Genomic DNA, 23,158 nt, shown 5'->3' with positions numbered 1-23,158 from the left:
CTTGAAATCAAACTATCACAGATTTGTATTACACTTGTTTAATTAATTAAAAACTGTTCCTTTGTTTCATAAATAACTGACTAATTTAGTTTTGAAGATACATTAAATGTCAATACATTTTTCATCACACATTTTTAAGTGAAACAGATAAATGATAATTAAACAAAATGTGTACCTATACAAGAATTGTTAAAAATTTATTTTTTAGATGTAGGCCTATACCTTGTTTTTAATTTAGCTAATTAATGTCTACAAACAAAGCTTTTTGTAAAGGACAAATCTGTTGCGAAATTCAAATGACAAAATGTAATTTTGCATTGTGAGGCATACCAATAGGTATTAAACTAGCTAGTCATATTAATTATATGTTCTTGTTGATGGAAAACATTTTAGGACATGGGTCAGTCACAAAAATTTGAAGAAAGTATTAGATTTAAATTTTTGTTTCATTCATTCTTCTAGATTATTTTAACTGAAACCTTATTTTACATTATATCATGGATGTATTTACATAACAGTAACAACAAGGCAATTTTTATTTAAAAATGTCGAATATATATACTATATATATACTTTTTTAGGGTCACAAACTTTAAATAAAAATACTATATCACATTTTTACTCCATATTGCTCATTGTCATACATATCAGAATCAATAGAGGTGTTTGTAAATGATTTTTTTGTATGGACAATGGGAAAACTCTTAACAAGTTGATATCTTTACCAATAACTGTAATATACAAAAATATAAGAATATCAACTTGTTAATGACAACAACAAAAAAAGGATTTTTTATACTAATTTGTAAACCATTTCAAAACTTGGATCCAACATTGTTCCATTTAGCATAACACTGAACAAGTGCCAGAACATTGTCCCAAGTAGCAGGACATTGAACAAGTTCCAGAAAATTGTCTCAAGTAGCATTGAACAAGTACCACAACATTGTACTAAGTGTGTTTTGTCAAAAAATGTTGGTAAAATTTAAGGTTTGCAAAAAAGATTCACAGCCAGCTGTAAAATTCATTTTTACATATTTAATTCTTGATATGAAAAAAGTGAAATAATCTGCCACCCTCAAGCTATACATAATCATATGGTACGTAATAAAACTGAAAAAATGTATGCAGGTTCTTGGCAAGCATGAGCAATTTCCATCGTAGGAACTATCACTTCACACAGTTTATTTTGAAATATTTTATAATTGATCACCAGCATCTGAATTAAAACAAAACATTTCACTAGTTACACAACATTCTTTTCTAATTAGAATATTATATAACTTGTCAAATGTTGCAAGTAAAGCTAACATGATGATCTCAACACTATTAAAATATATTTTCCCTCTGAGTAAAATTTAGACTATTAAAGATATTAATAAAACAGGCACATACATGTGTGCACCAGTGCATAAAAAAATGCACTGATCCACACAAGTGTAGTAGATACTGGTATTCTGTTAAAATTCACCGGCTGCAACATCTTTTCTTGCCTTTGCTGTCTGTCAGTTTAAGCCCTTCTTCAAGCTTCTTGTCCTCTTTTTCTAACAGTAAACTAAAAAGAAATATTACAGTCTTAACCTTTAAAAATGAAGACTTATGTAAGCATGAGAATATTTGAAAAATCAACTTTTTTTAATTGCCCACATTAAAATCTAATACAGATATAAGATTTCAATATTATAATTTTATTTAGGGCTAAAATTGAAATCAGTACTTACGTTTAAGTAAGGGTGAGTTTTAAGATTAATTTGTAAGAATTCTAATGATTGAACTGTTTTAAAGTTCTGTTTATACTTTTACTATATTTACCCGGTAAAAGCCTCCATTGATTCTTTAATATTTTCTCCAGATTTAGCACTTGTTTCATAAAACATCATTTCTGAGTCCTAAGAATATCAGAAAAATTGAAAATATTCAGATAAGAAGTAAAAATTACATGGATATATTAATTAAAATTAAAATTCTAATATGTATTTGAAGACTATAGAAAAAAATGGCACAATTTTTTTTTTACCTCTGCTAAATGCCTGCCATCTTTTTGTTTAACAGGTCGATGAGCATCATCTTCTGCCATGTCTAGCTTGTTGCCAAGTAACATGATAACAGTACCAGGTTCAACTTGCTCCTATAAAAGATAGATTATATTTTAACAGATGTTCAACACAAAGATTCCACATTACTATTTTGTCTAGAATTATTTAGTTTCTAAAGATGTAAACTTTTTTATTTATAGTGTTGATTTAAATTGAAAACTCCTGTACCATAATTTTTTGTACCATAAAAAGTTTTTCTAAAAAAAAAAATGGTTTCATTCAAAGAAAGACAAATCTATAAATACAAAAACTTTTTAAAAACCGTTGAGATTACCTCCCCTAATTTAAGGTCAAACAAATTTGGACAAAAAAAGTTCTAGTACCTGAACACTGGTCATCCAGTTACGGACACTGGTGAAGGTGTTTTCCACAGTGACATCATACATCACTATGACGCCATCTGCTTTGCGGAAATAAGCTTTTGTCATTGATCGATACCTCTCTTGACCTGCAGTATCCCAAAGCTGTAAGATAACTGTGGAGTCCTTTAGATCCATTGTTCGAACTTGAAAATCTACACCTATAGTTTCAATTTAAAAAAAAAAATGAATGCAAATTTTTCTACAATTACATGTTATTAAAACTTAGAATAAAAATGTGTATTATATTTAAGGACAAATTACTTACATTACAATGTATTTTATGTAGGTGTTATATTGGAATGGTATATATAAAAGATTTGTAGGTAGTCATATAAAATTAGTCTTAAGTTTGCCTAGAGAGATCTGAAACTAAGTATTTGTAACTGTCATTCATTGCTATACAACACTGTTATTTAATATATTCTATCCCATTAAATATATGGTTAGCTTAGTTTTGTAAGTATGAATGTTTACCTATAGTGGCTTGAAAGTTGCTCCTAAACTCTTGGTGACAAAAGCGATGAATGAAGGTACTTTTACCAACACCAGAATCCCCAATAAATACAACTTTAAATAAACGCTGTGGCTTGGGTATGTGTTCCCCCTAAAAGATTTAAATTGCTTTAATAATTTGATTTTATTAAAAAATTAATATTTTTTTATGTAAAAAATGTGAAGAGTACTTTATATAATATTGGGTAATAATGCTATTTAAAATTAAAATGGTCTCCCTTATATAGGGTAAACCTTAGTGGATTATCTCCCCTTAAAAGGACAATCCTCTTCAAATGAGTATTTTAACATCATACTTGACATCCATAATCTCCACTTCAACAGCATTCAACAATGTGATTTATTACTTTGTTGACAGTTAATGTTGCTGATATTAAAGACACTTATATAAGCTATAACAGGAATTAAAACCTGGCCTAAGGTATTTAACACTGAGCAATCAAAAGTTTACTACAATTTCGAGAAAATGTAGATATTCGAATTTCCTGATTTTAGTTTACTTAAAATGAATTTGACTTACTATATATGAATCTGCTCCAACTGGCTGTGATCTTTTCAAACTGCGAACTCTTATTTTGCCCCTAGGTATAGAAGCATAACATTTTAAAAAATCCTGGCATAAAGGGTTTATCTTAAATTGTAATACAAACAATACAATCAGCCAAAAAAAAAGAAAACAAGAACTTGCCGATTTTTTTTCTTAACCTCCCCATTCGGCCCCTCTAGTTCTAAGCCTTGATGATGATGTCGATGAGGTTCTACTTCTGCATCATCTTCTTCCACCTCATTTTCATAGATCTCCGGTATAAAAACATTGGCATCCTGTAGCTCGTCTACATCAACATCATCGACATCATCATCAATCACTGTATCTAGTTCCTCCATGTCTAAGTCAACCGAGACAAGCTCGGTCGACCGCTGGGATTCCCTGTAAGAAAAAATTATACATTCTTTTTTCAAATTTAACAAAAATCATTTAAAAATATGTTAAAAGGTTTTAAATTTAAACAACTTTTTATAAAATTTAACACAATTGTAAAAAACAAATTTGTAAAAAATATTGTTAACTTTTTCTTTACCTTTAGTAGATTAATTAAACTAATAATTCAGGTGGTAAAAAGTGAAGAAATTTTCCAGACAACTCACCCTGGGAAGTATTTAGATAAAACTGACCCCTGCTTACGAATCTTTTTCCTTGGCTTTGGCTGGACAGGTTCAGACTTGCTGCCCTCGACCTCGCCAACCTGTAACAACACAACTATTCTGTTAAGTTTAAAGTATATCGCAAGAAAATATTTTAAAGATACTGTACTATGTATAGTATATACATAATGCACTTTGTGCATATTTTCCAAGTAGTAATATTTTAATCAAATATGATAATGTTTTCTAGATTATAAAAGTCAATGCCATTATTTATGTACGTTGTTTATATTTATAACATAACACCTAGATCTATGTTAATTTTTAAAGTTCTGATAAAAGAGTCTAAGATTGTTTTAAAATGGAAACTATTTAGATAAATGAGTGTTAATTAAAAAAGATTAACTTACTCTAATGGAAATATAAGAAATTAAAATGGAGGAAGGAGATAAAATAAAATTTTGATAAATGAAGCTAAAAATAAAACAAAATATGTTTTCAACATGAAAACATGGGCAAAATTAACAATCCAGTCTTAAACTTTAACAAAACTTGATTTAAAAATGAAATGGGTGTATCATAAAATGTCTTTATTTATTAATGGTTTAAAAATTAAATATCAAGGTGAGCCATGCAGATCATCACTTTAAATTGAAGCAGTATTTTTATTTTAGAATACTTAAAGAAACCTAAGACAAAATAACTAATTAACCTGTCCCCCAAAAATAGTAAACCAAAAAAAATTATAATAAAGCTCCATTAACAGAAAAACCAGTTCTAAAAAAAACTTAAATTTTAAAATAATATAACTGATAAATCTTCAAATAAAATTTGTAAATATAAGAGTTGAACCACTTGTAGGTTATATATTTGCATACATTGGTGGATGTCAGTTGCTTAATGAATAACCAAAATAATATTAACCAATAATAATGTTTACAAAGTTTTCATTAAGCTCTTCTCTTTGAATATAAAAATTACAAGTAAGATGAAGTAAAAAAAAGTGTATTTTATTTTCCAAAATAAAAGTTACCTGAAACTATGAGTCTTGTTGAAGCAAATAACAAAAGAAAAATGCTTTTTTACTCTCAAACAAGCAAAAAATAAAAATATATCAAACAGAAAACAGACTTGGACCAGGAACTAAAACTGTTGCAAGATTGGTAAATTATAAGTAGGCTAACTACTTAAAACCAACAGAAAAACATTGTATCAAGGCATCAATTAGGCATTTAAAGATTATGTATCAGAAGACTATTGAGGCCATATGTTTTGCTAATAAAACTTTGTTTATGTAAATAATATTTTGATGCATTGTGTTTTATTAAAAATTGAGGATAGATGATGAATAGAAAAAATATTTAAAAAGCACAAGATATTCTTAAATTTAAATAAATATATTTTTATTTTGCTCCTACTATATATATATTAATATTATCAATATCATACTAACAATCTAATAGTTCTATTTTAATATTTTGGATCTACTTTTCTTTTCTAAATATTAACTTAATATTATTATTAATTATCAAAGTTTTTGAAATATATTTGTTTCTAAATATTTAACTGTTGTTTGAAGAAATACCAATGATATATATTATATTATAGTGTTGCTGTTTATAATAAAATGACCTTTTTTGTTCTCAAACTAGTTGCAAACATGAAGCCCAAACCATTCTAAGGTTTCTACTAAAACAATTTTCTATGGTGAGAGAGTACCTCTGCTGCAAGTGAAACTGCCCCATCCTGGACAGTGGCAGGATAGGATGGAAAAAAATACATGAGATACAAACATACAGTTTCAAAAAGTAATTTTGATTTGTGAAACCAAAATTGAATGTGTCAGTTATAAGAAAAAGTATTTTAAAGTTGGAAATAATTTATAACACAATTTTTATTAAATGTGTTTAAAACTTGATTACAATCACTTGATTTCTAAAAATGTGTATTTGAATAATTAAAATAATATTGAAAAAATGATTAAAAAACTAAATTTGACACAAATTTAGCTTTTAAAATATTTTTAATAGGATTAAAAAAAATTAAGATTTTTCTTTTTAAAAAAGCTGAAAAAAATTCATGTTGATATAATTAGTGTAAATAATACACTTTTTTGTAAGATCAAGCTATTTTTAATAGAAAAGAAAATAATATTAATAATAGCATTAGTTTGTGTTTAGTTTTTTTGGGTATCAAATTTTAATTTTAGCAAGTGAAAATATTTTTGTTAGTATTTATAAATAATTGTATATTATCACCGCCACCTCGTGTTAGTATATTTGAAAGTAATACCCGCCTTGTCTCTGTGGCCTCTGCTTCATCTTTGTCATCTCGAAGTCTCTTATTGACGTCTCTGTTTATATGACAAAATGAAATATCCTTAAATAAGGGGATGTAATCTCAAGAGTTTCTAAAAAGCTTTAGTATTTATAGATTTGTCTTCCTTTGTTAAAGAAAAACTTTTTGTGGTACAAAAAGTTATGGTACAAAAACTAACAATTCACGAAACAATGAGACACAAACATTGTGTTATTAAATAATGATTGAAGAATAGAATTAACGAATTACTTAAGTAGATCTAGCTGTTTTACAAGACTTTCCCTCTCGATAGCAATTCCCTCAGACAGCATAAGAGCAGCTCTATACAAATAAAATAAAAATTCAAGTTGAAATTTACGAATAAAATAATATTAATAACGTATTTAAAATAACTGGTTAATAAATACATTTATAGAGGCCTGATCTGAAAAATTTGAAAAATGTTTTTTTGTAAATACATGAATAACTATATATAAATAAAAGGGGGGAGGAGAGAGAGACAAATGTCTCTTTAAAATGATGACACATAAGACATCATATGTAAACTCTACCTCATCTACCAAACAAACTTATGTGTCTATTCAAGACTTGACGCTTCTGGAGCAGATTGCATAGGATTCATTTATTGGACATCCGTAGTTATTTCCCTTGTATTTAAAGATTCTTAAGCCTCGGACGGATCTCTCTCCAGTCCACCACTATTGACCTCCCTCCACACCGCCCACCACTATTGACCTCCCTCCACCCCCCCCCACCACTTTTGACCTCCCTCCACCCCCCCCCCCACCACTTTTGACCTCCCTCCACCCCCCCCCCCCCACCACTATTGATCTCGCTCCACCCCCCACTCCCCTCCCGCTGGTTACTGTCACTGTTATGTCATTATCATTGACCGGGCATTGACACTAATGACAGCTTGTGATATTAAAGAAAATGTAGTCAACGTTCCACTGCTATCTTGATCCACCACGCTCTAAAATTGTTCATTTAGTTTTAAAATCATTCCAGCATGAGAAGTATAGGATAAATACAGTAGCCCTATCTATATTGTTTTCAATCAAGCCATTTAACATTTTAATTTAAAAATGTATTATATAAATGCATATAATATCAGGCTTTTATATCATTGATATATATCTCAAATTATATGAATTTTTATTATAAAGCTTATCTATTTTGTATGCAATGAAGTCTGCTTAGTTTTTAATTTAAAATGATATTAAATGGACATAATAACGTAACTATTGAGATTATAAGAATATACACATGAATCAAGCATAAAGCAATGTTTCTCTACGCTACTTTGTTAAAGTTAAGTACTGTACAACTGCAATATTATATTGTTAGGATATTATTTTCAGTACTATCCCAATGTTCCATTATATATAGGCAACCTTTTAATCAACACACTTTCTGCTGGCTATAACTATAATTAATTCTGTTATTGAGGCACTCGTTTTTCTGTAAACTAGTCAATGTTAGTAATTTAGTTTTTATTTAAAAAATGAAATAACACCCTTTTAATGCCTTGGGGGAAATAATTAAGAAATATTGTTTAATATACTTTTATAAGCAAAAACTGTTAACAAACCACTACATTTCAGTGTTAAAGAAAATAAAATGAGTCCAGTGGTTAATATTTGTTTCGCTGCTTTTTTTTTATACCTTCGATTACGAGTTAGTCTTGGTTTCTGAAGGCGAAGGTCACTGTCGAATTTAACTGAAAGTTTATTTTTGTTACCTCCCTGGAGAATGTCCTCACATGACCTTAACGATGGACAGATTTGATTGGAGAATGAAAATGGGTAAAAAAAAAATATGATAGGATTAAAGTCGTCTTTAAGTTTCACGTTGATTTTAGCCGATATGACAATCAAGGTTGCTAATAATAAACACAGCTTAGAAAAAAAAAACGAAAAAAAAAACAACTAATAGGTACACAGCTTTGTAAATGTTATTAGAATGTGTTGTATCTTAACTTTGTTAGGAGTTGTTCATAAATAGTCAAACACATGACGGGAGGGGTGTGTGGGTAAGAGATTGGGGGGGGGGGGGCAAGATTAGACATTAGAAACAAAGTGCTTTCATCATTAATAAAATACACAATACATGCGTGACCTTATTTATGGACGACCGTCTATAAAGTTATATAATGATGTTCTTTGTCGTAAATTTTTTTGAGCGTGTGTGGGGGTGGGGGGGGGGGGGATAGAGCCCTTGTAGCCAATGTAGATCAGTTTTTTATGTGTCCACAAGTGACAATATACGAGTTGCCGGTTTTTAAAAAATCAATAAAAGTTGTGTTACGTCCTTTATTTACCCCTCCCTACCCCCTCCTTGTAGGATTAAAAGAATGCTGCTGATAGAAATATCGGTTTCGATTTGACAGATATCAAAAGGCCGTTTTTCTTTCTTCTTCATTCTTAACAGAAAAATATTGAAGGGAATTTCTCCAACACAATGGGGTATCGCGTGTCTACATGTTGCGTGTCTACATGTTGCGTGTCTACATGTTGTGTGCCATAAGGCGCGATAGACTTTGGCTGCCCCGAGCTAGCTGGCCTCATCTGCTCAGGTTACCAAACTTGGACCCAGGGGCGTAGCGTTGGGAGGGCGAGTGTGCGGACGCCAAGGGTGCCGATTCCAGGGGGTTAAGGTACAGTGACTTGAAAAAAGTGTCCCGACTTTCCAATTTGGGGCGGGATCGCTTTTCATCAACGTGAATAACTAATATATATATATATCGGGGGAGGGGGGAATGGGAAGCCACGCCTCTGGTTGGGGCTCTTGGAGTGAGCTATCATACACTCTCTCGTCTGACTACGCCGTTTCCCAAATGTTATGGTTTTTTAATTATTGGTCTAGTTAAAAATTTAGTCGACATTCTTGTTATACAGCACTACAAACTTAAGGAAAACAACCAAATATACAGTAAATGCGGTGAGATATGCAGCGTTTCATTCTACAGAGTTGTTTCAACCCTCAGTCACGTTCAATATGCAATAAACGTTGTAATACAAATATACAGACATTGCTGGCTATGTTACGACATTTAGTTTGAGTATACAGTAGCTTATTTTCTTTGTAATTTTTGAGTGATAGGGGCTTCAAATTTAGAAACGAAATTTGAAATACTAGAGTGGTCCACAACATTCAATAGTATAAAACAGTAATAGATAATACTTCAAATATGTAGTAATGGGATATGGATATTAAAGGTCGAGGTTCGTTTAAAACCAAAAACAAATAATTAGCAGCTAGAAAGACATGGCACTCCTTACCTTGCTCTTTCTTTCTTCTCGTCTTTCTGTTGCAGTTGGATTTGATGAATGTACGACCTTGACTCTTCTAAGCTCTCTTGTGATTGGCTGAGGAGTTCCTCTAGCTCGTCTTTTTCCTGTAAACACGCGAGGCAGTGAATACATGAAGTTTATAAAAAAAAAAAAAACGGGAGACATTGGTGACATCATGTTTTTATACTATGGGACACAGTAGTGGTACCTTGTGTTTAAATACCTAAAGCTTACAATCTTGGAGAGAATGGGGACATCTAGTGTTTATGCTTTGGAGACAGTGGTGATACCTCATGTTTAAAACAAGTGTAACATCAAAGATTGGAAATACGGGTGTCCTATCGAGATAACCGCTAACCAGCCGATAACCGATAGCCGCTTAAGGACATGGGTATGAGCAGTAGCGTAGCCAGGATCATCTCATGGGGGGGGGGGGGGTTCAAATTTTTACCCGGAGACAAACTTTCGATTTGCACCCCCCCCCCCTCAAACTTTCGATTTGCAGCCCCCCCCCCCCCTCAAACTTTCGATTTACAACCCCCCTCATACTTTATATATATACCGAGGGGTCTATGGGGGGTTATGACCCCCCCCCCCCCTAGCCCCCCTCCCCTGCCTACGCCACTGGGTATGAGTAAATGGCTAGGTGTGCTACCAACGCAGGAGTACAAGCTACAGCAGGACATTACCTTTTGCAGTCTCTCATTCTCTTGTTTGGTCAGCTTCTCCATTTTGTTCAGCTGCTGCATCTTCTGCTCCAGCTGGTGATTATAAAAAAAAAATTAATCGTGCAATATAACCTTCGTTCAGCAGCAGTCAGTTATGGGAGTGTTGTGTTTTTACAGAATAATTATTAAGTCTATTCTAAAAACAGGTGAGGTAGGTTGATGATGTATTGTAATATCACGTTTAGAGTTAGGGTAAGAAACTAGGGTTAGGGTTAAAATATATAGGGATAGTATGAGCGTAGAAACCAGCTAGTTATGTTTTCTAACAGTAACCCAAAAACTCTTTTTAAAAACGATTCTTGTGGTATTATCGTACACTTATAACACTTACCACCCTATCGCCCCCCCCCCCCCCCACAGTGAGGGGAGAACGAAGACAACTATCATGTTTCAACTATCATGTTTATTGTTTTCAGAAAAAGTTATCGTCCTGAAATATTTTGATGTGCAACTCACCTCTTGTTGTCTGTTTAGAAACTCCTGGAGTTGTCTCTCCTTCTCGTGGAGTTGTTCTTCCAGTTCATTCCTCAGTTGTCTCTCTTTCGCTTTTTCCTAGGGGGCGCGTAACAAAAGGGTTTTAAAAAACAAACGGTATTCGCTTGGTATTTTTAAAGACATAAATGTACAGTCGCCACACCCAACCCCACAGACAGCGCCTTTGCTCGGCGTTGTCAAAATACGAACACTAAAACAGTACAATAACTAGGTAAAACATAACTAGTTAAACGATTCATTTTGCATTAGCTTCGGTTTTATACGCGGGCGCCCCTAACTTGAAAATAACGCGTTTTCAAAGACCTATGTAGACACAGATACAGAAAGTACTCAACCTAAAAATAGAACAGTATAGACAGACAAGATCCCAGTGGACGCTTGCTCGTCGCCAACTTGAATAACTATGTATAAAATTTATAGTTAGCAAGCTTTACAATATAGTTGGCAAGGTTTACAATTTTTTTTTACAATGCTGTTTCCGAAACGAAACGGTAAAAGTGATTGTAAATGTAAATGTATTGAAATTTTTTAAAAATGTTTTTAGATACAAATTATCGGGAAATGTAGGGGAAAAAAAGAAAAATACCTCCGCTAAAATTTTTTCCCGCTCTTGTTTGATCTGAAGTTCCATTTCCTCGTACAGTTTCTTCACCTCGCGTTCGTGCTCGTTGTTTTTGCTGAGTCAGCCAGAAAGGGAAATAATAAAAGTTAGATGTCATCCAGCAAGGGAGATAATTCAACGTTAGAAGTCATCCAGCAATATAAATCATTCAATGTTAAATGCCATTCAGTAAAGTAAGTAATAGTAAAAGTCATAAAAGAAAGGAAATTGTTTAATGTTATTTGTCATCCAACAAAAAAAAAAAATTCCATGTTAAATATCGTGTCTCATAGATAATCATTCAATGTGTAATGTGTCGTTAATAAATTATGTACGACCGCGTCTATAGCCTGACTCTTACCCCCCCCCCCCCTCCCCAAATATCGTAAAACTGTCACATATATGTATGTTTACGTCAGTGTTTCACCCCCTCTATAAAAACAACCCTAATTCTAACGGTTTTTTGTTTGAAATTTTTATCCTGACGAAGTACAAAACATATGATACGTCAGCTATTTACATCCCCCCTCCACCCCATTTGCCGCTCTCCTGTACCATAGGAGCACTAAAGTCTAAACCACCCTCCCCCCTCACCCTAGCTGCGTGGTGTCAGTATAAAACAAATATGTCCTGGCAATTAGCATATACTATTACAGGTTGAAACATGGGTAAACAGCTGACAAGCCTAATGTCACGGCTCTCAAATGACACTTCAAATGTCAGGACGAGTCTAATGCCAGGTCACTAAATTGTCACGAGCTGTCTGATTACTATGATCTACTTAATCTCTAATCAGGTTTTTAAGTGACTTAGTCTCAGAGGCGTAGCGACCCTTCCCGGCGCCCGGGGACATACTTTCAATTTGGCGCCCCCCTCGGGAGCAAATTTTCGATTTGCACCCCCTCCCTCGAACTTTTCATTTGCACCCCCCCCTCAAACTTTCGATTTGCACCCCCCCCCCCTCGAACTTTTCATTTGCACCCCCCCTCAAACTTTCAATTTGGCGCCCCCCCCCCCTAAGGTCGGCGCCCGGGGACATATGTCCCCCCCCCCCGCCCCCCCCCCTCGCTACGCCTCTGCTTAGTCTTAACAAAAAAATTATATAATCCATATAGTCAATAGTCTCAACGAAATAGTTCTTGCTCTACTGGAAATTCCACCCCCTTGTTTATTATAGGTAAAAGGTCTGATATCTGTAAAGGTCTAACTAAATAAAAGTTATTTTATTAACTACACCAACTTAAAAAACCAACACAGCTGTTTGCTATTAGCTCAAATTAAGTTGTAACCATCTACAACATAATGTGTTGTAATCGCATTTTTACCAATTCACTAACACTCTATCACACAAGACATAATGTGCTTAACAAGCACATACGAACGTGAATATACCAACACACCACAACACATTACCTAACAACACACCACAACACATTACCTAACAACACACCACAACACATTACCTAACAACACACCACAACACATTACCTAATTAAGAAAGAAATAGGAAGTATAAAAAGTACAATCCAAGCGTCGTTAAACGCGTGTGTAAGGGAGGTGTGTAGTCGTCTGCAAACACGCTTGAACTTATGGGGGATTAAAAGGGCACGGCACACACACACTTATCAAGACGGTTGTCCTTAAAGGTTTGTAGCGGAACCTCTTAGGGCCTACTGACGGCGGTGACCTAGAAAGGCACACACGGATGTGGTGGAACAAGACTGAATGGTTTAAGTTTAAGGAAAAAAAAATTGTGTACGCAGACGAGGTCACGTGACATAGGGGCGGGACGTAGCATGCGCTAGATTGACATGTTACGAAAAGGAAATGTGAAATCATTGACATGGTGCACGTTAGCAGTTTGCCTGTGCAGGCGAAGGGGAGCGAATTCAAGCAAGGGGAGCGAATTCTTACAAGGGGAGGGAATTCTTACAAGGGGGATAGAATTAATAATAGAATTAATTTCATACTAAAAAACTAGAATAATTTATATAAACATTTTAAAAATTCCAAACATTTAAACTGCTGGAATAAGTACATCTTGCTAACATATTTAAAGGATATTTAAAGAAATCATGTCAGGACCATATTTTTTTACACAAATAAACTGTTCAAGTTAGCGTACAAAATCGGGATAGTAAGATTAACAGGTGAGATAACTCTTCCAGTCATTGCAGTAAGGTATCGAATGATAATGGTTTAATAAAGTACCTAAAATCTAATAATTTTATATCTACATATTTTTAATAATTTAAATATTATTATTATTTATGACATTTTTTTTGTAGCATTCCTTGTGATTTCCCTCTGCTAATGTGTCCCCTGGAATTGATTAAAAATAAATAAATAAACCATCATACTCTACATTTTTAACGTACTTTTGTAGGGCCGCCTCAAGAGACTGGAAGTCACCTTTTGACTTTTTAATGTCGTTAGCCACCCTGGCAATAAACTCCTCGAAAGTGCTGGCCATATCCGGTTCCTCTCGATGCAGTTTGAGCCACATGGCCTTGATAATATCCTCACTAGAAGATTGCATGTAATGTTGTTTTTTTTTTTTTGGTTGTAAAAATGTGTGTGATCACTAATCATTAAAGCAATAATTATTCAAGATACGTTTTTAAGAATTTAAAAAAAAAGTGTCTAAATTACGTTGAAACCGTTGAAAGGAGCCACCACTCCCCAACCCCTCCCTCTCGAAATTAAAATATCATGTAGTAAATAAACATAAGTAATAATAAATACAATTTAACGTAGTGATGCTACTATCATTTACTCGGGTTTCAATTTTAAAAATGCGTGTTTGTTATTCAATGAACAAAATACCAGTTTAATTTTTAAATTAGAAAGTTACTGTTATTTAAAGCTTATATATCTTACAGCCAATATGAATTTTCATTAGTTCTCATAATTTATTCGGTATAACTATTTTTTGTTTAATATACTTTACATAAAACTACAACGGTAAAATAGTGATGTAGACTGTTAGGAACGGTAACTCAGAAAAATACAACCTACTCTTGGAAAACGCGGTTAGCTCCCACATGTCCCATAAAATTGTGATGTAGACTTTAAGGAACGATAACTCAGAAAAATAGAACCTACTCTTGGAAAACGCGGTTAGCTCCCACATGTCCCAGCATTTCAATGAACTGTTTCTCTTCCATGGCTGGGTCATTCACGCCCGCCTCTCCCTCGAACACAGTCGTCTCGTGCTACGAACACATACACGCATGCAGAAAGTGTTAGCGTCGGCAACAATTTGCACATATTTGATAAAAATACATTAGCTTAAAAAATTAATTAATAAACATTAACAAGTAATTTACTTTTTTTTACAGACAGAAAATGCTAATTGACCACCAGACTTATCTATTAGAATTAGCTATTTTATAAGACTGTTAAAAAAGTTTTTATACTGAAATGTCGCTTCTTCAGAACCAGATTGTTTTAACCAGATTGTTTATTTCGATATTGTGATTACCGTTGTGTTTTAAAAACCCCAAAAGCATAAAAAATGGGTGTTCATGACTCTTGCCACTATAAATAAAAATTCAAATTTAACTAGCTTTCTAATGGACAGATGAAGTAGAGTTCTTGACCTCGACATTTGAAGGGATGGTGTGGTCACCCCTATGCCCAGCCACCTTTCTCCTTTCCCCAACTGAAGTCAGGGAAGTCATAAAGTCACAAATCTGAACCGAGATCCGAACTCGAGACCTTCGGACTAGCAGCCAAACGTTCTATTATTCGACCACGCCTTGTTGTAAAAATTCCAAAAAAAAAAAATGGAATTCAAACAGTCTGGTTCTAAGGAAGCTATGTCTGGCAACAAAAACAAACTGAATAAACTGTTCATTAGTTTTTAAAGTGTTTACCTCTTCGTCTTCGTAGTGCTCGCGGGAGACGGACGGGGATCGGATACCAAGAAAACTTCCTTGAAAAAGAGATAAAGATAATCTTGCTGAGAGAAATTACGACGCATATAATAAATCTTGTATTGAGAAGTACGGCAAAATGTTCAGATGGTGTTTTAAATGTGAGCACTGCCGTTTTGCCGTTTTTCTGGTAGTTCTAGGGGAAATAACTCTAAGACCTATGTACGATCAAACATGCGAGGGTTATCGAACATGAGCCAAACACAAAACTGAATTATCTCAACTCATAGACAAATTTAGAGCGATATAGTTTAGAAAAAAAAAAATGTTGCTGTGGGATTTTAAAGTACTTTTAAATACAGGCAAGGAATGTGTTGATATAATTAAAATTGTATTGTCACTCATGCTTATTGTAGTTTTTAGTTTTAAGTGTGTGTGTGGGGGGGGGGGTACGAGATAACTAGATTGATAACGTCCAACAACTCTTGCATTAAAAAATGAAATAAAGTTGTACCTAAATAGCCTTTCATTGTGCCACTGTTAAATAATAAAATAAAAAACAACAGAATAAACAACTGCTCACCAAAACCCTCGGTAAACTCCTCTAAAGTCAGGTAACCGTTGCCGTCGTTGTCTAAAGAATCGAAGACAATCTCCAGCTGATCGGGCGACACGGGAAGTTCTGCTCGGAGTCTCTGCATGTCGCTTTTTGTGATGAAACCTTTTTCTTCTTTGTCACACAGGCGGAACAGTTCCTGGTAATTAGAGTAACCTTTCACACTTGTAAGTCGGCAGCTTCTTTATCAATATACTTTTTAGTACGTTTAAAATATTTAAGGCTAAAATTATGCTTTAAAAGGTTCACAATATTTTAACTTTCTTGGTATTATTCACAGACAGCATATACATTATGCTTTTAAAGCAAATGTTTAGTTAAAATTTAGCAGGCATACAGGCATGGCGTCACGCAAATGGGGGAGATAGGGAGTTATTGACATTTTTATACATGGAGCATATGTGACGTAATATTTCTTAAAACAAAAAGAGCTATGGCTATTGTTTTTAAGGTTTAAATGTGGAAGTGTGTGGGGGGGGGGGGGGCATTGCGACCTGAGCACACGTAGTAGAAGAAATTTTGGCGAAAAAAGAATGTGCTAAAATTGCGTTCAGTTTTGTGTAGATGACGCCCATGTAACTGACAAATTACAAGAGAAGACAACAAAGACTAAAGAGCTAAAACTGCTACACACAATACAAGTGTTTGGGATGTTACCTCCGCCTTCTGGGCCATGATATCCTGCATGTTATCCAGCATGTCTTGGTTTGGTTCGGTCATTAGATCTTCATAACTGTTGGCCTTGATCAAGTGCGCCATCTTGACCTATATTCCAATGAACTTATCTTTTCCTCTGTAAAAAAATAAATAAATAAATCTGAATACACCAGTATCAATTTTAATTTCATGAATTATATTTCTTTCCATTTCTGCTAATGGAAAATGGACAAACTTTTTAGAGTGAAAAAAACAATATCAAGATATAGCATTTCGGTGAAATTCAAGAAAAAACCAGAAAACTATTGTGCAAAACATATACGATTCTTCAAAGTTCTTTACAATAACGGTAAAATAAATGGTTTCATATGCTTAAAAATGCATAGAGAAGTAATATATACGCATATATATATATATATATATATATATATATATATATATATATATATATATATATATATATATATATATATATATATATATATATATATATAGTAACAATACCCTACCATTTATAGTTTTGTAATATCTCGAATCAATACATGCCACGGATCAAACCAATTGACAATACAATAGACAATGAACTCATTTAATACTGAAGGCTTATGTTCGGAGCTATTTATTAAAATGGAACAGCTTATCTCTGTAATTTTTTTTTAAAAGCACAATAAGGCAACACGTTGATTCGTTATCTTTAATTAAAGGTAATCAGCTCCTCGCAGTCCATGATGGCAAAGCTTGAATTTGACAATTCTTATACAGAGTAGTATGTCTACAAGTACTTACATAGTCGAATTATAGATAAGGTAGATAACTGGATCTAGGATAAAGCCCCCATTGGTTATATACAACTGGATGCAGCCAAATTTATTGTCAGTGTTTCTTTCAGACATTTTTTTTCGTGGGGGGGGGGGTCACTTAGAACTTTTGTGAGATGGGCTGACGGACACTGGTTACAGTATTATGTTCTCAATATAATTTTTTCTATTTCATTCGGAAGTGGATGTGGGGGTAAACGTCCTTCATGGTAGGGGTGGGGGGGTACTGTCAATGCCCCACCCCGCCCCTCTTTCCCGGAAGAGATGCTCGAAACGAAACTCTTTTTCCCTTTTGGGAGAAAAACCGGTTATAGTCCCCAGCGACTTACCGTTCCAAACCTCAAAAGCTTAAAAGGAAATATTGCTTGTTTAACGAAACAAAATAAATGAAAGATTTCAGGATAGAGTACGAGAGCGGAAGGGGAGGGATATTTCATGACTTAAGCCTGCGGAGGGATATTTCATGACTTAAACCTGGGGAGGGATATTTCATGACTTAAACCTGGGGAGGGATATTTCATGACTTAAACCTGGGGGGGGGGGGGATATTTCATGACTTAAACCTGGGGAGGGATATTTCATGACTTAAACCTGGGGAGGGATATTTCATGACTTAAACCTGGGGAGGGATATTTCATGACTTAAACCTGGGGGGGGGGGGGATATTTCATGACTTAAACCTGGGGAGGGATATTTCATGACTTAAACCTGGGGAGGGATATTTCATGACTTAAACCTGGGGAGGGATATTTCATGACTTAAACCTGGGGAGGGATATTTCATGACTTAAACCTGGGGAGGGATATTTCATGACTGAAACCTTCAGCTGATAGACGGTAATTCAAACAAACACCACAACTTAAAAAACGAAACCACTGTGAAATACCTCTAGACAAGTTTGTGAATAGACCAGCATAACCCACCAACAAGCCCCGGGGGGTAGAGCAGCCCCCCCCCCCCCCCCCCATCACACACTCACCATCACTACAACCTGGAATGCAGCAACGTGTTTAAAAACTAGCCAGGTTTAACGAGTGAGTACAACCAGCTATAAATCGATACGCCATGTTTCGACATTCCCGCATTGATAGGACGTCACAGAAAGCAATAATAGCCGTCTAAGTGTAGGGTAGGGGGTGTAGTATTAGAACCTGGTGTTTCAAGCTAGGTGTAGCTGTATCGGGGGGGGGGGGGGGGGCGGTGTCTTAAAAATACAGTGTATAATCAGCGTTAATAGTTAAATTGTGTGCATTACAGGGTGGGGATCATTACAAAAACAAAATTCTTCTTCACCTTTTATGCCCTCTAGTAGAACATAAGCCATTTACAAACTCCTTCTTTGCTTTTTTTCTGTACTTTGCTATGTTGTTCATAGCTATTTACTTTTTCCCACGTTTTCTTTAACTTGCTTTCTCTGTTTGTGTGTTTGTCTTTCCAATCAAATCTTGCGATCGAAATTTCTGGCACTTCCCAGTTAGCTAGCGCGCTGAAATTTTCAGGGAAGCTTTCTTTTGGATGACCATTGAATATTCAATTGTTATTATTACTAAATTGATCAATGGAAACATTTTATTGAGCATTTTAGACCGCTATATAATCTATATATATAATTCTCCTCTGCTAGCCATTAGAAAAAAAACCAGCGACGCGTACCTCGCGCGCAGTGAAGCGAACGATCACATGTCGCCACAGGCTTAGGGGCAGAGAATTTAGCTTGAACCGAGTTTAAACTTACAGGAGGTAGGCCAGTTTGGGGGAGACGATATGGTCGAGTGGTTGGGCACACGATTGCTATCCCACTCGACACGGGTTCAAATCTATGTGTTCTAGTCAGTAACGTATTCAAACAACGAGTTTTTTACGAGTTGTCTTTTTACGAGTTGTCTTTTTACGAGTTGTCTTTTTACGAGTTGTCTTCGTTTACCCAAAAAAAGTGAAAAGATAAAATCGATAGCAAGATTTTAATGCAAACAAACAGACAAAGACTAAAAAGTAGAAAATAATAATCATTAAAAAAGTTTTAAAAAACCCACGTTTTCTGATTGAACTAAAAAGTAGAAAATAAATGCTATAGGCCCTACATCACAATAATGCAAGCGATCACTCTACTATAAGCGAGCAAAAACGTGGGGCGCCGTGATTTTCTTACAGTTTCTAATACTGTTGACTCTCTACAAGCTCCCTAATAAAAGTCAATAGTATTATCTAATCAATAGTAATATAACTTTTACTTCGGCGCCCCACGTTTTTGATCGCTTATAGTAGAGTGATCGCTTGCATTATTGTGATGTAGGGCCTATAGCATTTATTTTCTACTTTTTAGTTCAATCAGAAAACGTGGGTTTTTTAAAACTTTTTTAATGATTATTATATCAAATATCATTCCTTGTACGATCACTGTTTAGCCGTGGTAAAGGGGGCGGGGGGCTGGGGTGAGCTTTGAAAAACACGGCGTATAATAAAAAATTTTACGAGTTACATATAGAGGTGGTGTTGGAGGGGCTATCAGAGTAATAATGTGTGAGTTATGTTACAGGCATGGGGCGCCGTGGTCGAATGGTAGAACATACGACTACTAACCAGAAAATCTCGATTTCGAATCCGGATTCATGTCAGTAAACGTCCCCGATTCCACCAAGCTCTAGTGGGTACCTGACTCACGTTGAGGAAAGTAAAGGAGGCAGGGCATAGTGCTAACCATAGTGCCGAGGTCACAGAAACAGGTGAACTCTACACTTGCCCAGATTTAAAATGGAACTTTTATGTTACAGTTAGAAATTGTGTAGTATAAATGTAATCAAAGAAAACAGCCTGAATAGACTTCACAGGATTTAATAGGTAAACTTTTATGGTTTTTACAGGTAAATTTCACAGATTAGTTGACAACTTATTTAACACAGCAACACTTACTTGATCTGGAACAAAGGCTATGGAAGCGAATCCAGAAAGAAAAGCAGGCTGAAATAGTGTTAGAGGGAATCCCTTCCAATCCAACATTTAAAAGAAGAAGACAAGATATAGTGAATTAAGCAAACACACATATAGAAAGTGCACAATCCCTTAGCATTCATATAATGCATTAAATAAAAACACCCATATACGTGCCCATATAACATTCATATAGTAATATAGTGCATTAAACAACATGACGCCTAGTAAAGAAAAAATATCCAAGACAAATAAAAATGTGAACAGCTTAATTCTCGAATCAATTTGAATAATTTAAAACAGAGAAACAGAATGTTTACCTCTCGAAAACCAAGGGAGCGACAGCTTGTGTGTTACTTTAATTTTCTGTCCTTTATTATTTTCAATTTAACATAGATCTACATAGATTGGCGCTACATGTTAACATAGCTTTTATTTTAAGATGTGTTGATAACTCTTCATCAGAGTTCTCCGTCCTAAATTAATGGCTGTCCCCAGCTATCGAGCCTCATCTGCAAAGGGTTCGAACCGGAGTCTTTACGGTTGAGCATTCTTAAGCTTTACTGACTCGACCACGCCGACCCCAATTTACTATGTGAATGTTAAAGATCATGCCCATATAATACATGATTGAAGGTGGGTTGTTCAATACAGTATGCTCATATAAATGCTAAACAAACGTTCAGATATATGTGTGGTTGTTTAAAAAACAGAATAATAAGAATATGAATGTCAAGGGATTGTGCACATATGTAAGATTGATGTATGAATTATAAGTGTACATACAATCAAGGGTAAAGAATTGGGTTGGTTGTTTACTGCAGTATGTTCATATTAATGTTGATGGATCGTGCATATACCATATGAGTAGTTGTCTAATGCAGTATCTGAATGATAAGGGATTATGTACCTATAGTAAAGAGCTAAAGGGTTAAGGGGCGTTTATTCATTGTGTTGTACTGTGTTAAGTGGGATGGGAAGGGGTAGAGTTAGGAGGTAGATTAGCGCTACGTTCACAATGTATTTTCATTTTGTCTCTTATTATTTTTTGTTACATTTCATATTTTGGGCTCACTTTTATGAATGTGACGCAAATATTTGACACTTTTTTTCTAACAAAATATGAGGTTTTAAATAATTACCAACGTAAGTAAATTAACTACCAATTTCAATTTTCTTTTGAAGTGATTCGATTCTTATGTATTATTTTTATATTATTAATTTTTATATTTTTAATTGTTGTAGCACTAGTTTGTCTTGTGAGTTGTTGGGTGGGTGTGGGGAAAATGTATAAAGCTGTTTCGGGGAGAAAGGGTATAAATTGTTGTATGTTTTTCAATTTGTTATGTAATAAGTGAATCATACTAACGTCAATAAATGTATTTAACCAATATATATATATATATATATATATATATATATATATATATATATATATATATATATATTGGCCGTGTACAAGATAGGTATAAAAAAGAGCCAACTAATAACTGTAGAGAAGAATATTAACAAATCAACCACAGGGGCTAGAAAAAAAATTAATAGATGTTAATAAAGATAAATGAAGTACTGCTGGGGCACGGCCGAAAGTAATGAAATATATATATATATATATATATATATATATATATATATATATATATATATATATATATATGTGTGTGTGTATATGTATATATGTATGTGTGTGTGTGTGTGGTGTGTATACAAATATTTGGCAAGGTTATTTTATTTACGAGTGTGTATTTTACTGAACCCTCTATAAATACGTAGATAAAATGAAGTTCATGTAGCCTTTAATCGTATAAACGAACACGTTTTAAGGTAATACGCCTGTACGATAAAAGACATCAAATGATAAAATTAGCTGGTAAATACACCAGTTATCTTCCTTTACTAAAAAAAAAACAATGGTAGAGGGTTGTGCTTGTAGGACAAGACTGGAGAAAAAAAAGATTTAATTTAAAACGTAAGCTGCCATGTTTGTCCAGAATTTAACGTCAGTGACAAATTAATGCTACACGGCTGTGTTAATTTATTAAATATGCTAATTGGACTGGGGTGGGAAAGAAAAATTATAATCATTACGTATGGGAAGTTAACGTTTCTGCTTTATTTTGTTTCCTAGAATTCACTATAACTGAAAAAATCCCACCTTCATTTTCTTCAGAGCGTTAAAAAAAAAGTTTAATTCATAAAAATAAGGCTTGTTTAGCTTACGGATATATTTGGCATTGGACTCGACTACTTCTCAATTTAAATTTATAAGAAAAATGTTCGAGTCATTATCATGTCATCCCCCCCCCCCCCCTTTGGTCTTAGCAATGAGCTGCCACCCCCACTAATAAGACAGTCCTATTTTTGTTATTAACACACACATGTTGATATAGTTTGTATCCCCAGATTAAGAACGATGTTCATTTAAATAAACACTTTTTTCTATTCATTTATCTTTAATTAACACCAACACATATAGGCGTATTTTTTCCCAGTAATTTGAACGTTTTTTTTAAGTAAATAAACTGGATACCAAATATATATTATATTTAAGAATAATAAAGTCACAAATGTTGATGAACTAAACAACTCACTGTTACGTTTTCTTGTTTATAAAAGCGGTCAAGTTTTCACCAATAACAATCTTCAGCCCGGTGTACATAGAGAAAGTATCCACTGCTTTAGTATCCCCACCTTGTTCTACCTTGCCAACG

At 34.1% G+C, this 23,158-nt stretch overlaps 1 protein-coding gene across 1 annotated transcript; it reads right to left on the bottom strand.

Annotated features, from left to right (window-relative positions):
- Positions 1–692: 692 nt before the first annotated feature.
- LOC131952150 (EF-hand calcium-binding domain-containing protein 4B) lies at positions 693–23,158 on the bottom strand. The gene is made up of 22 exons (XM_059314691.1): positions 23,039–23,158; positions 16,702–16,837; positions 16,012–16,183; positions 15,429–15,487; positions 14,656–14,765; positions 13,929–14,075; positions 11,536–11,626; positions 10,911–11,006; positions 10,416–10,487; positions 9,715–9,830; positions 6,683–6,754; positions 6,407–6,467; positions 5,834–5,860; positions 4,118–4,215; positions 3,660–3,899; positions 3,492–3,552; positions 2,933–3,062; positions 2,420–2,616; positions 2,018–2,128; positions 1,813–1,889; positions 1,472–1,555; positions 693–1,219 (listed from the first exon to the last, which is right to left on the bottom strand). The coding sequence occupies exons 2-22, from the start codon at positions 16,801–16,803 to the stop codon at positions 1,210–1,212; spliced, it is 2,133 nt and encodes a 710-aa protein (XP_059170674.1). The 5' UTR covers positions 16,804–16,837; positions 23,039–23,158; the 3' UTR covers positions 693–1,209.

This window comes from Physella acuta, unplaced genomic scaffold (genome assembly GCF_028476545.2).
Source record: "Physella acuta isolate Inbredline_101_S28 unplaced genomic scaffold, ASM2847654v3 ptg000855l, whole genome shotgun sequence".
NCBI classification, from domain to species: Eukaryota; Metazoa; Mollusca; class Gastropoda; family Physidae; genus Physella; species Physella acuta.
This window is presented reverse-complemented; position numbering and strand designations above follow the sequence as displayed.